The sequence below is a fragment of the Sander vitreus genome, chromosome 3, assembly GCF_031162955.1.
Source record: "Sander vitreus isolate 19-12246 chromosome 3, sanVit1, whole genome shotgun sequence".
NCBI lineage: Eukaryota > Metazoa > Chordata > Actinopteri > Perciformes > Percidae > Sander > Sander vitreus.
Genome location: NC_135857.1, coordinates 29,894,923 through 29,910,219, shown reverse-complemented (window position 1 = coordinate 29,910,219; position 15,297 = coordinate 29,894,923). Strand labels below are relative to the sequence as shown.

Here is a 15,297-nt window from a genome sequence, read left to right as displayed (position 1 = left end):
GAGCCCAGGCAGAAACGCCTCCAACCAACCAAGAAACATACAGAATAATTGTGATTTTAAGTTAATTAGTTTTTAAAGGAAAGCTAGAGTGACACAATTAAGAGCTGACCGTTATTTATTTTTTTATATGTCTTTAGAGATAGTAGCAGAAAGGACATAGATGATGCAAGTCATAATGAGAATATGTATGTCATGAACGTAACTTCATTGGGTGTCCAAATGACATGATCCTGCCTAAATTAATCGTTAAAAGGAACAGTTGAGCGTTTTGGGAAATTTGCTTTCTTGCCAAGAGTTGGAGTTGTGAAGCAATGGCCTGCAGCCGGTTTGCTTAGCTAAGCATAAAGACTTTTGTTTTTACAACAAACAAAACATCTTGCAATTTTAAGGGGAGTTATGTTGCTGGCAGTAGCTTTGTGTTGAAAAGACAAATATGAGAGTGGTATGGATCTTGTCATCTAACTTTGCAAGAAAGCGAATGAGCTCAAATATTGAAATATCCCTTTTAATGTATAAAAATACAATATTGACTGATTTGTAATACAAGTTAAAGTCTTATAATCTGGGTTGTATTATGTTTGGGCTTATTCTATTTATTAGGTTAAAGGTTAATTATAGTGATGTTCCGATACTGCCTAAAACGCTGGTATCGGTATCGGGAAGTATTGGAGTTTATGCACCGATCCGATACCACGTTATAAAGCCCTAAAGAAAATCTACGTTAAAGTAGTTCATGAATGTTCTTTTTCCGTTATAACTGACTGTCAAACTGCATAATAACAGAAAGTTCTGGGGCATTCATGTTTCACAAAGAGTTTAACCTGAGTTAGACCGACAACAAAGATAGAAATCATAGCATCCATACAGGGATAGTAGTATACAGTTCTTAAAACATAATAAAATATATGACACACCGGTATCTGATCAGTACTCGGTATCGGCCGATACGCAAGTTCAGGTATCAGAATTGGTATCGGGAAGCAAAAAATGGTATCGGACCATCTCTAGTTAATTATTTGCCTTAGGCATGACGCTTTGAATGCTTTAGGAATAAAATATATATTTCCCCAAAATAAAAGCCTTTATATCAAGAGTGGACTCGGTCACTGTATTTAGCCGGTCACCTAACCATTAAATCAAGGTACACTGTTGTTTTGTCACCAGACAGACACTAAGATACTGCTGCTGTATTTGTTTTGATAAATTCTCAGTCCCTCAAAGCCTACTTTATCAATTGTGTGGCTTTAGTTAGTTTCTTCATGCACTTCCTCTCTTTGTTTGTTATATATTTATCTCACTTTTTCCAGTTTCTTGTTTTCACATTGCCATTGCCATTTATAAACACTTTGTCTCGAATCCCTAGTTAGCTTCTTAACCAGCATCATCAGCTGTTGTTGGTGGTGGTGGTGGTGGTACCATGTGCTATAGTACATGACTGGGTTAACCCAACAGAACAGGAACTGTAACCCAAGCTGGTTTCTGCAATTGTCTAGTCATGCATAGCCTGTATTTTTGATTAGAAAAGGCATGGATCGTTAACTACTTTTTTCTACTTACTTACTTTTCTTTTGTAGACACTGTTAAATGGCTGTCCATTAAATAATTTCCTACATTTGGACAGCAGTTAGATTTGGTCATGAAACCGTTTTTCAGCTATAGTTTACTGTATTGGTTAACCTCAAATCTAAATTATAATCTTGGCTAAGCCCACTTAGGCTCACATCACAGCTGACAATGTTTATCTTCACACTGCTGCTGCTGCTACTCGTGTATACCAGCACATATAGACTAGACTGCATTGTCTTCATCTAAACACTGAATTAACACTGATTAGAACTGCCCATGTTCTTTTTGTATGTTTGATTTAGTTTCACAATGGAGGTAATCATTCACGCAACATCACATTGTGACATAATACGTTAACACCCAACAGTACTACCTCAGCACTGCTTTTGTTCTTTGCTGAATTGCTTTGCTTTGTGAATGCACAAAAAAACAATCACAGTTCTTTTTCAGGACTTCTGGGGTCTCATTTATCAACCGTGTGTACGCACAGGTGTGTGTGTGTGTGTGTGTGTGTGTGTGTGTGTGTGTGTGTGATGCGTAAGAACATTGCCACGCAAAGTGTGGAATTTACCAACTTGTACTTACACTTAGGAATGTGTGTAAATATAAGCACAGCTCTGGCCATGCCTACGAACAGAATCTAGTGGTAGAATAGCAATACTACAAATAAAAAGAATATGAGAGTGTCACAGTATGCATAACGCAATCAACATCCACATATGTCCTGTGTTTCCTTTTATTAGAAAACACTCAATTAGTCATTTGTTTTAAACAGACAAGTTGCCTAATTGGTGTCAAACCCTATAAAAGACACCTGTGACAAATATATATATATATATATATATATATATATATATATATATATATATATATATAAATGTAGTGCATGGCTTATCTTGCGTTATGGGAAGACTTGGCAAACAATGTGCTCAAAGATCATGCTGATCTGCTTGGCGAGGGCACAGAGTGGCTTCTAAGTAGGTGCGACTTCCCCAAAAATGTACTGCTGGATGTGTGTCGTGATATTCATTGACCTTCTCCCATGCAGCATTTTTCTTTGGTTTGTAATACCTCCTGCACTGAGTGAACCAAACAATATTTTTTGGTTGGAATCAACCTCATCTGTCAGTACCTCCATTAATGTGTTTGAGAGGTTCCTCTTCTTTGCTCTCTTTGCCATTATTGCAGTGAGGGAAAAAACACATTCACGTGGTTGATAAAGGGATCTGTTGTTTCATGGATCCAGGATACTATGCATCCTGATAAAGTTCCCTTGGCCTTTGGAATTAAAATAGCCCCACATCATCACATACCCTTCACCATACCTAGAGATCAGCATGGGGTATTTTCCATAAAATCATCTCTCAATGCAAATCAAACCAGCTATTAGGCTAACTGAAATAAAACCATGCCAATCTCTAGGTAATTTCCTAAAGATGTTTTTTTATTCCTCTTTTTAGTCAACTTTAGCATGGGTGTCCTAATTTGTTCACATGACTGTATATGAATTACTCTCAGAATGGCTGTGCGTTGACAAAAGACTGCGGCGCTGGATGTGTGTATGTGCATATTTGGAGGAGCTCTCTCTCTTAATGACAGTCTTAAGCACACAGCTGAGCGACTCCCTGTCCGCCTTCATGGAGATGTTAATGTTAAGCAAGCTGCAGCAGTGTGGGGTAGACTGGCTAATTATAAGGTGTCTTGTGTCAGGGTTCTATGTCTCTCTCTCTCTCTCTCTCTCTCTCTCTCTCTCTCTCTCTCTCTCTCTCTCTCTCTCTCTCTCTCTCTCTCTCTCATGCTGCACAATACACCTTTGCTGTTTGGATTTTTTGTTAACTGGCAACAGAGATAACAGGTTTGTTTGTTTGTTTTTACATTGAAAAATCATTAACCAAGCAGTCATCGAGGTGGCCAGAATTTGAAATTCCCCCGAACTGCCAAATAAAAATGTGCTTTTAAATTATTCTGAGTAGCCTACCACACATGCTATTAATAATAATGTAACTATACATAAGTAGTTATATTCAGTATTTGGTTTATTTGGTTTTGTGTATCTGATTGTTTCACGGCGGTTATGTTCTATAGCACAAATAAACACACCAGCACCTCCGCTGGAAGGAGCACATACAGACTCTGGTGCCAGCACTTTGACAAAATAATCTTAACTCAATGTTCATCTTCTATTTTTTTCCAGAGCTGTCGAGCTTTATTCCCTTGTGGATTTGTTTGCTCAATTGGCATGGAGGTTACTTTGTCTCTCCATCAGCATTACAAATAAAAACTCGGACAGTAAACGTACAATAACTTATTAAAAATAATCTACACAGGATAAAGGTGACAATATATGTTTGCAAAGTGGCATAGGGTGTTGGTCAATATTTTCTATTATTACATTGCCGAACAGAAACGTAAAGAAATTGGTGGGAATAAAAGTTGGTGTAAAGGTAAACGGAGGAAGAGGGGGGTTGAGGTTTGTTTATGAAGTGTTTTGTGAGCTAATCTTCACAAAAGCTGATGTTGGAACATTGTGTTCTGACCTGGAGAGGGGCCCCAGCCGTGTGTGTGTGTGTGTGTGTGTGTGTGTGTGCGCGCGCACGCGCGTTCTAATTACACAAGGTATTGAGGCAGGACTGACATAAAGAGGGCTGAAAAAAGAGGAGCAGTAAATGTTCTTGGATACTTTTAGAGGGGATTTTTGGAGCTCGGTGAGTTTTCCTAGAAAACCTGCATTACGAACCTCCCGGGCTTATGTCCACATTCCTTTACAGAGCTTTGCTTTCCAGACATTTAACTGCCTGGGGCAGAGAAGCTCAGAGGAAAACACTGTTACTGCTCACTGAAGCACAGGAACGAACACAAACACACACACACACACACACACACACACACACACACACACACACACACACACACACACACACACACACACACAGAACATGTACTTGTAAAAACACGTTTTATCAGCACATATACATGAGCAAACACACTCATGTGATCTTCAGTACATCTCTTCTCTTGCATAACAAATGTTTTTTTGAGGACCATAACTCAAATCTGGGCCTTAGAAAGTTTTGCATACAGATGAAATTATTACATTCAAATTTCTGTATTTCACTGTCTTGGTTCTTCATGTGAAAGTACATCATTACGTTCTGGCAGTCTAGTGCACTTTTATGAGGATGTTCTGTTCCTTTCTATGTACATATGTGTTTTCTGTGTACTGTATATATCAGCATATCTGTTTAAGAACAAATTGTACATCTGCAAAATAATAAACATCCTCCCCTCTCTACCCAAGATTGAGTCACACTGAAAATCAACAAGCAATCCTGACCTTTTGTCCCCAGAACATAATTACTGTTTTCTTGCCGCTGTCACTGACAGTCCTCCTGTCATTCTGGGAATCTGTTGTGTCGAAGCACAGACTTAACTCTCAAATGACACTAGTTCACCCAGAATACCCCAGATTACGCTTGCCGCTTGCGTGACAAACGCACACCAGGCTCACCACAAATGCCTAACCTCCCCCCCTCCCCAGTACCATATCCCATCCCCCATATTGTTACATAACCACTCCTGGAGCTGGAATGTGACGCAATAACTAAACGACTAACCAGACACAGTGCTGATTTGGCTCACATGGACTCTTGGCAGTCCGGTGTATTTTTGTGTATATTGTGTTGTCAGTTTTCATATCTCAGGATAATACAACCCTTTCATCCTTCTGTCCAGCCTGTAGATTTGGTTTCCTGCGACACAACTTCTAACGGTACATGAGTGTGACAAGGAAATGATGACAGAGAGGCTATTTATATCATAGTTGTTTTTGGAATATTTTGTACTGGAAGGGAATGTTTTGGAGCCCAGCCCTCATCTGGCAGAGACCCATCAAATGTCCGAAGTCCACCGATATTTATACAGTATCTTCTAGAAAAATTTGTTCATGTAAACAGTTCAGGCCCTCGACACTTTCATACCTGTGAGCTGCTACTTCCTCCAAGTCCTCGTAAACAAAGGCTGCCCTGTGTGATGCCACCTGCCTCTTGAAATTCATCTCACTTTTTAGCAATTAGGCAACAAACAAAACTGAGGCAACTGCAGCTGCCAGAGACAACTTGCAAAAGTGCCAAAACACACAATGATGGTTTCTCCAGGCAGCAGCTTTTCTCAGTCTCTGCTATTTGTTGTTCTCAGTTTTCTCTGACGTTGTATCACTTATAATATATCATATTATATATGAATATTCTTCAGTGACGATGGTCATTCATCACTATCATCTAAGTCTGTGTGTTTTGTGACACTTTACTCCCATCCCCCATCTTCTCCAGATTGCACTGCACTTACATTTCCTCATTATGTAACCCCCTTTGCCCCCCCAACACACCGACTAGATACTGGTGGCCCATCCCCCACTACCACCTGCCCCAATTGGAGAAAACACTGTATAGGATTTGCAAAGACTGAGCTACTTACCCATCAAACAAACATACCCATTACCGTGGGACAACATGTCGGTGGACTTGCATGGTGGCACAGTGCTGTAGCTCGTGGTCCGACCACACTCGCCTAGTATTTGTTTATATATGGAATGGTTTTAATGCTGTGAAAAATATTGCAGTACTTTTTGTTGTTGTGTTCTGCTAGCTATAAATGCTAATGAGAACTGAAGCTCATTTATTCCTGTTCATTCCATGTACAAGCAGATTCCTTCATCTCCCCTGTAGTGTTTTTGTCTCCGTATTTATTTCCTAAATGTCGATACAATGTTGCACATTGATTGGGGATCATTTTCGGTTAACATGAACTAATAGCAGTGTCATAAGCATTAAATAGCATTTTCATGAGACAAAAAAAACATGTTCAGAAGGTTATCAAAAGTAGCAAGTGGGTGTGTAATATGGATTTCTTTCTAGTGGCTGTTTTCTTCTGGCTGTGTGATTGAGCTGAAAATTGCTTCAGGATAAATGTCTTCTGTAATTCTGTGAAACTATTTCTGTGTCTCTTCTCTTCCAGGAAACACCCAACTCTGTTTTTCTGGTCATGGAGGTAAGTATAGAAACGTGACTGTCTGGATATTTAATGAGTCAGAGCTCATATCCTCTTCTGTGTTGTCACATGTGTTGAACAGTTTGTTTTCAATGTAACTTGTTACTTTGTTACTCTAAAAAGTAATTGGTTACTTTACAATGCTTTCTTTATTAAAAGTAACATAAGTGATGACATACATTATGTAATGGTTTAACCCCAACACTGGCTGGCAGCAGGTGTTCTTCCCCTTTTTGCAGGCTTTACTGCTGTCTCCCCCTCCCTGTCAGTCTTTCCCCTTGCTTTTTCCTCTCTTGTTTTCTTTTACATTGTGTCTATAATTTCTTTCTTAGCTTGCTGACCTCACCTTCTGCATCCTTCCCAACTTTCTCTGCTCGTTTCTCAAAACACCCCTAGCTGGCTGCATGGTAGAAAACAAACCTCACGTTACTGCACCTCAAGTTCACTGAAAATACACCCCTCTGTTTTCTAGGAATCATGTTCCCTGAAAGCCTTTGCTTAAAATCTGGTTTGATTTATGTTTAGACAGTTTTACAGTATATCAAAGCTGACAGGTTGTTTTAGATAAATGGATTTTCATAGTTATATTTTAAATCTGCTTCAGCTATCATATGGTTTACGGAATATTATATTGCTGCACTTTGGAACCTGGACCTTAGTCTGGCTAAATCAATGCTGATGCCTCATGTTTTGCTTAGCAGGAAAAAGCTTATCTTGGTCAAAGTATCCGATGACTGTGTTATGAAGAGATGAGTGCACTGAGCCAGGTGTAAATGATAATGTAATGAAGAGAATGCTGTGCCCTTTGAACACTTTAAAGCAAAGGAAGATGTTTGTCTTGGAACATTTAGTGCAGCAGTATGCCAACATGCGGCTTCATGCATAGTTTAAATCAGTCTCCGTTAACTTGCATGTAAACTGTAAGCGAGCCAAACAGCATGGCAACATGATGGATAGCTAACTGCATACCTCTCTGTAATCTGACACTGTCAGTCTTACCCATTAAAGGGTGAAGCTTTTGCTAAGCTTTAGCTGAATTCTTTTTGTGAAAGTGAAGTCAACCAGAGCCTTAATACACAGAAGTTGGATGCAGATCAGCAAAAGCTAGAGTTAAATTGAGGTCAGGTAGTTAAGCAACAGTTTTTTTTTACATTCTTGACAGAGGGAGGAAGGTCATAGTTTGTGGCTTTTAGTGTTATTGGTGTAGAAATTAGAATCCTTTGAATGTTTAATTATCTGTCTCCTAATGGTGTCTAATGGTCAACTCTTTCCAAGTATTGTTGTATCACCCAGCCAGTGCAGCGCCAGAGCGCAGTGTCATTACGCACGACTGTTGGCTGTGTTTACTTTCATTAAATTGCTGTAAAACGACACCAGACTGCTATAGTATAACAACACAGACCTCTACACACATCAAACTGCTCGGTTATAACTTGACTCAGCCAGACATTCTCAGCTGAGATGAGCTGGACGGCATAGCGCTGCAGTGTTTCAGTGTACAATGCTTAAATTAGCCTAGCGGCCAGCAGACTTTCTGTGTCCATCTGTTCTTGTTGTTCCTCTTGGGAACTAACTTCACTCTAGCAGAGATTGTCAGCACAGATAAAGCTACAGTCTTTCAGAATATCAATGAATGAGCCTGCCATTATCTGGGCTAGGATTTCAACAAACGCGCACATGTACACAGATACACACGAATAATACCAAAATGTGCTTCACAGCTTGACATTGTTGAACCTGAATTTAGTTATTGCTGATTGTTTGTCTCCCCACTCACAGTACTGTAATGGAGGTGATCTTGCCGACTATCTGCAAGGTAAGCATCACACTAATCTGTCTGCTACACACACATACTGTATTACTGTTCATCAAAACAAAGTTACTAATGCTGCAGAGGAGGAAAAGCCATGTGACTGTAGCTATTAGGAGTGTAGGTGTGTGAATATGTGCATGTGATTATGCATTTATTATCTATGTGTGACGAATAGTTGGTGGAATAATGTAACTCTGTATCATGTAGGGACGTTAAAGAGTGCGTGTCTATGAGTGAACATTTGTATGTCTTTCTTTTTTCCATGTGGGGGATGTGTGTGTGTGGGAACCACTACAGCTTTATACAAAGGATCCCTTTTCTATTTCAGAGCCAGTCAGCACAGTGTTATGCATCTGTGATAGTTTATAACAAAGGTCAGCATTTCTTGTCATAGAGCAACAAGTCAGCTTAAGGTGGAATGATACATACTGGACAGTAAAAGTGATGTTTGGAAGTTCTTTTACATGTTTCAGAACCCCCAGAAAATTGCAAAAAAACAATCCATAAATATACATACTCAAATGTCCCTCACCAACAATACAGTCCTCCTCTTGAACAAGTCTGAGATGTAGCATGTTAACACCAGTGAAACACAAAAAACAAACACTCCTAGTGATGGCTCCCATTACTTTAATGTTTCAACCACTAGTTTTGCATTAACACTGGAGTGTAGCCACCTTTTATGTTGTCAGTGACATCATGGGCGTAGGGTGTCTCACTCTGACAGCTTGGGTCTAAAGTTGCAAGTTGAAAAAAAAACAGAATGTCAAGTTTCATGCTTATGCGTTTGCAGTGTAGATAACACAGTTATTAAGGCCATTTCTTTTGTAATTCTTGGAGTGAGAGACTGATTGCATCCTAGGATTGAACCTAGGATTAAATAAAAGTGTCTTTTTCTCAAACACTTCTCAAACGCTCTGACACACCAACCCCGATGGCCGACCTTCAGCAGAAAAGGCAGTCGGACTGACTGCCTGCCCGAGTTGGTCAAAAAAGTGCCTCGGAACACACCGAAGTGACACCGACTTGAGCGTACGTTCTGCGCGTGCCAGAACATAATGGCAGCTTGTTCGGAATACAATCTCATATTTTACGAAAATAGTTCACGAAACGTGTTTCTGAAAACATTTTAAGCGAGAAATAGGCCATGCAGTTGCTGAATCTGTCTTCATTTCAGATCGACAAAGGTCAGTTTTTAAAGATTTTCGTCAGATTTTGAGAGGCGTTAGTCATGCTCATCCGATTGACTGCCAGCCTTCTGATTCAACGTGTCAAATCGGCCCAAATGAAGGCCGACGGCTCCTCCGACTGACAACGGCACGGAACGCACCGAACAGACTCGAGTCACTGACCTCGCCAGACTGTCCGACGGCCGATAAGGGGCTGACACACCAACCCGATTAAGTCTTTTAAGATAGACATTAAACAAAACATTGATTAAAGAAAAGTTTCCAAAAAAGTTGTTTGACTACAATAATACCTTAAATACTGTATACAAAGTGTTTGCACTTGTAGTTTAGTGATAAGATGCAAGCACATCACTGCCTGTTTCATTATAAATGAGCTGGTAGGTTAATTCTTGACCTTGGAAATACAGTTTGACTAAAAAAATATAAACTCAAGGTCCACTTACTAGATTTCGTCCTGAACTTTTAGCTAAAGCCCTTTTTAAAAGATCCAGAGGAAATCTAGTAAATGGAATCCACATACAGTAGCTACCATACACCATACCATACATATCAAAATGTCTTTTTTTTCAATGCACATCTTTCATATGGATACAAAACTGAACAGTTCTCCTGAACACTTCAGGGTATCTGTTACCCAATCTGATCTCACAGCATTTGAGCTTCAGAATGGTAAACTCACCACATTGACTCACCACTGAACACTCATAATGTGCTATCATAGTTGCTGTGAATAGTTTCGTAGAGTTAAAATCAGGTTGGCTTTTGGAATCTCAAATATTTTTGGCAATTGCCAATACATCTGTTAGATAACCACAGGTGGTTCCACCTCCTGTTCCATAAAAACACTGATTGTGTTGCTGGAACAGCAGCCTTATCACTGTTCTTTTGCATAATGTACCCGCTCCACATGTCCACATTCGCAGTTTGCAGAATGGGTCACGGTCAGACAAATCAGCCGAGATTGGTTCAGGAGTCTGCTTTAGTAACACTGGTGGTTGTGAAATGAAACCTGGGGGGTTATAGTGGTTATTTAGAGTGTTACACCCAACTGTCTGTGAACAGTGTGTAGGTAATGACCATCTTCCATCATATAAGAGGATCTCACAAGTGAATGATTCTACTACTTGTACAACTTTTACATGTTAGATGATGTTGGTCCACTGTGGTGGGCATAGAGCAGCAAACACACAAATTGTAGCTTAATGTTGATAAGCTTACTGCTTTAATCAATGCCTTCACTGTAATCACAATGGCTTGAGAGAGAAAGAGAGAAATCTTGACTCTGCATCTTGTGAGTGCAAATCGAGGAAACTAGTAATGACTGTGCTTCATTAGGCTGCAGGAAGCACCTGAATAAGATCAATAGGCCAGCCTGAAGGCAGTTATCCAGGAAAACAACAGGCAAGAACATGCATCTTAATGAGCAGAATTGCTAAACGCTGCCCCGTGGAGTTTCCTTGTAAACAAACAAAAGTTGTTTTCATTCAGTCATTGTCATTTCTTAATCTCTCCTCTTCTTTAGCTAAGGGGACACTGAGAGAAGACACACTGAGGGTTTTCCTCCAGCAGATTGCTGCTGCCATGCGCATCCTCAACAGCAAAGGAATCATCCACCGTGACCTGAAACCACAGAACATCCTGCTGTCGTATGTGGGTCGCAAGAAGTCCAACATCAGTGGCATCCGCATCAAAATAGGTGACAGAATTTGATGGACAAGGTCCTTTTATTGGATTAAAACGTTTTACATACCGTGTGTACTTAGTGTTTTGTAGTAACCCATATGTAGTGTATTACCCACCTTTTGACTGTTTTTTCAAACTGTTACTGTGTCACAGGGCTGAAATAAAAACAATGTAGAGCATCTGTTGAATCCAAATTTACAGTAACAATATATTTGTATGCAGTGTATATATAACAGCTTCTTAAAAGTCATGCTGCCTTTAGTTCGAATTCAGAAGCCAAATAATATAACTTGTACAGTAAAGTAGGTTTAGTCAGAAGCAGAATGAGAGACAAAACGTGCCCTGGGTACAGAAGAGATCATTTTATTTTACAAACATTTTTTGTACATAACCTTGACTGTCAAACAAGTAGATACTATGCTATCCACACTTTCCTCCAATTTTGGCAACTAGAGTATCGTAATTAATGCATTGCTGACAACACTGATGGCATTTTCCATCACTGCCTTAGCTCTGTTTTGAGTGCAAGTCAAGACAGTTATATGTTCCCAGTGTTCTCCAGAGTCAAACAACAGTGGTTTGTGTTACTGGTAATAAAAACACACATGTACTGACTGGTTTGTTTCATGCTTCTGTTCTGCAGCTGACTTTGGCTTTGCACGGTACCTCCAGAGCAACATGATGGCAGCCACACTATGTGGGTCACCCATGTACATGGTCAGTTTGTTTAACTGTGTATGTTTTGTGTGTCTAGAATTGCAGCTGAGGTCAGTCATTTTAAAATGACTTGTCAGCTTTCTCAGCTGTATGTTGCATAACTCTCCCTGCTCTTGATCTTTACTTGTGGCCTTTCCTCCCTCAGGCCCCAGAGGTCATCATGTCCCAGAACTATGATGCCAAGGCCGACCTGTGGAGCATAGGGACTGTCATTTACCAGTGTCTGGTCGGCAAGCCACCATTCCAGGTTAATATTGTGCACACAACAAAACAGTAACAGATGTGTTTTTTTGATGTGTTTGCATCTAATTTCTACATTCATATTTTGAAGGCCAATAGTCCCCAAGACCTGAGGATGTTCTATGAGAAGAACAAGAATCTACAACCTATGTAAGCCACAGAACCTCTTTTGCTTTAAGTTTACAGTGTGTGATTTGGGCTGTCAATTTATTTGAATTTTTTCCAATTGTGGAAATAAATTGTGGTAAAATCTTTTAAGACCGGTGCAGAGGGATAATACCATAACATTTCACTTGCATCTGTTCCTTTTAGCCATGGTAGTAATGACAATGCTAATTTTTGAGTTGATGAGGTACAGTATTTCAGTCTGGACCAAAGTGGTGGCTCTAATGATTAACATTGCCATCCATAGGGTCTTGAATGGCAATGTTAAAACCAGACTGAAATACTGGATCTCACCAACTCAAAAATTAGCATTGTCATTATGAGCATATTAACATGAGGTTAGCATTTAGCTCAAAGCTCCGCTGTGCCTTAGTACAGCCTCACAGAGTCACTAGCATAGCTGTAGGCTCCTAGTTCTGTTCCTATTTACACTGGAGGGCTACAATTCACCAGGCATTCATACTGTAGCATCATCTGACAGGCCTCAAAATTACAGTCGTACAGTCCGATACAGATTGCGAGCAAGACTTTACTAGATCCATCTCGCACAGTGGGACATGCAACAAACTTGTAAGATTGTTTGTTTGCACAGTCTATAGGCACCCCACAAGAGACAAGGTATTAATGTCCCCATGCTCTCATTACCCAGCATCCCAAGGGAGACATCCCAACAACTTGGTGACCTTCTGCTTGGTCTGCTGCAGAGGAACCAGAAAGACAGGATGGACTTTGGTCAGTGGTACTAACATAATAGTAATGTCTTTAAACGTTGAATAATAAATGTATTGTTCAGGTTTGGTTTTCACATATTCTGAGATCTGTTTTGATGTTTGTTAAAAACCACTCTGATCTGTTCTGTCCCTCTAACCCCTCACTCTGCAGACGCGTTTTTCAGCCATCCTTTCCTGGAGCCGTCATCCACCATCAAAAAATGTAAGCACAAAGGTCACATTCCCAAGCAAAATAACTTACTGAACTATACTTTTTCACATCATCCAACTTGAAAACATGATTAATCCTATATTTTTTCCCCTCAGCGTGTCCAGTGCCGGTCCCCACCACCTCTAATGCAGTGACGGACAGTTCCTGTGGCAGTTCCCCATGCATCCGCTACAACTCCCCTCCTGTGAGTTTAATATTACTTTATTATTTACCCCTCATTCAAAGGGCATTGCACTTACAATTAGGCAAAGGTAATACAATATTAACCGTGCCTCCCCGTTGTGCTCCTATTGTGCCCGCTTGCTTCTTAGATTACAAACAGTGCCTGAAAAGTAAAATGTGTCCAAAAAGGGAAATAAACAAACCCTTCATAAAAACATCTTTACTTTTAATAGGCCAAATTACCTAGACCCATTTTACCCATTTTTCTTATGTTCTATTATTGTAAATCCTGCAAGTGAATGTGTTGAAGCTACTGCCACTAATAAGTCCACTGCTAGTTATAGCAATCTCCTTGCACAGTGGCAGATCTCATCTGGCAGCAGCAGTGGGAATGCAGAGCAAGTTAATTTCCCAGGATGTCGGTGTTCTCTGTAACATGGTGATTATATTAGTTTGACAGCACTGCCCTGCCTGGAAGCCTTAATTGCGCCATTCAGGAGGCACACTACAACTTAATCCCCTTTTCTCTCTCTCTCTCTCTCTCTCTCTCTCTCTCTCTCTCTCTCTCTCTCTCTCTCTCTCTCTCTCTCTCTCTCTCTCTCTCTCTCTCTCTCTCTGTGTGTGAACACAGTCTCTCCCAGACATGCAGACACTAGCAGAAGATGGTCTGTCATCCCCTCCGCTCGGTCCACCCAACTTTCTGCAGCTGTCCAAAGAGTCTGCAGGAAGCACCAGCAGTAAAAACTCGTCCAGTGACACTGACGACTTTGTCCTGGTGCCTCACATCGCTACTGACAGCTGTAAGTACCAACACACACACTGTACATTAGGGCTGGGTATGGGTACCCAACACCTTTTTAAGGTATCGGCCAAAATAACACAGTACCAAGTAGGGCTGGGCGATATCGCCTAAAAAAAAATCCCAGATTTTTTCACACAAAAATCCAATTTAAGCTTTAAACTGTGGTTGGTGGTTCAGTTCTCCGAGAATAGGTGACCGGGTACAGAGCACCGCGAGAGTCATTTCGGCGGAGATTACGGTTAAGCAAGTAATGAAACTACTAGTTGAGAAAATAACTAATGTTAGTCCCTGTCGCTGCCATGTTGTTTGTGTATCTCTATGGCAAACGCGCGGGGGGAGGGCTGAGCCCGTTAGGAACTACGGGAGCCCGGGGGGGGAGAGTCGGCGGATGTTAAGGAGAAAACCGATTTTCATTTAAACAAATCAACGTTAACTACACATTTGAGTTAATCGATAAAATCGATTTATCGCCCAGCCCTAGTACCAAGAAGTATCGAAACTTCTCCAGTCAGACGTTACCTGCATTCATTCTAGAACTAGAAAAAAATACAATTTGTATGGTTTTGCCCGCAGACAATCGCCACAAGCATTCTTCGATTTATTGTGCCAATTTTTTGCCTCACTACTGCAGCAGGTACAACCCATACAGTGAGTCTGTGGTGTGGTGAAGTCGAGCGGGGTGTATTTTACGGAGTTAGCAGTTCAGGGTGCCAAAATGCCACCAAAATGTTTGCAAGTAATTTGTACACTTTCAAAATGTATTTCTTTGATGACTGGTGGTGGTATTTTATGCAACTGAATGCTATCAAGTGAAGTACTCTATTGGTAATGGTATCAATTTAAGGGTATAGGTACTGGTATCGAAGGTTTTTTCAAACTATGTAATGCCTGCCAAGCTCCTTTTTAAGGTTGTTGTGACGGGTTAACTGTTGCTTTCCATCCCAAAAAGGTTTCCTACGAGGGAGTGCTTG

General features: G+C 40.5%; 1 protein-coding gene across 1 annotated transcript in view; it reads left to right on the top strand.

Moving 5' to 3' along the window:
• Positions 1–15,297, top strand: part of ulk2 (unc-51 like autophagy activating kinase 2) — a 42,003-nt gene that overhangs the window by 11,407 nt on the left and 15,299 nt on the right. The window contains exons 4-13 of the mRNA XM_078246891.1: positions 6,580–6,612; positions 8,392–8,428; positions 11,138–11,311; positions 11,942–12,015; positions 12,161–12,262; positions 12,347–12,405; positions 13,070–13,152; positions 13,303–13,353; positions 13,458–13,546; positions 14,156–14,324. Of these exons, the coding sequence (XP_078103017.1) occupies positions 6,580–6,612; positions 8,392–8,428; positions 11,138–11,311; positions 11,942–12,015; positions 12,161–12,262; positions 12,347–12,405; positions 13,070–13,152; positions 13,303–13,353; positions 13,458–13,546; positions 14,156–14,324 (871 nt within the window). The remainder of the gene's footprint in view (positions 1–6,579; positions 6,613–8,391; positions 8,429–11,137; positions 11,312–11,941; positions 12,016–12,160; positions 12,263–12,346; positions 12,406–13,069; positions 13,153–13,302; positions 13,354–13,457; positions 13,547–14,155; positions 14,325–15,297) is intronic.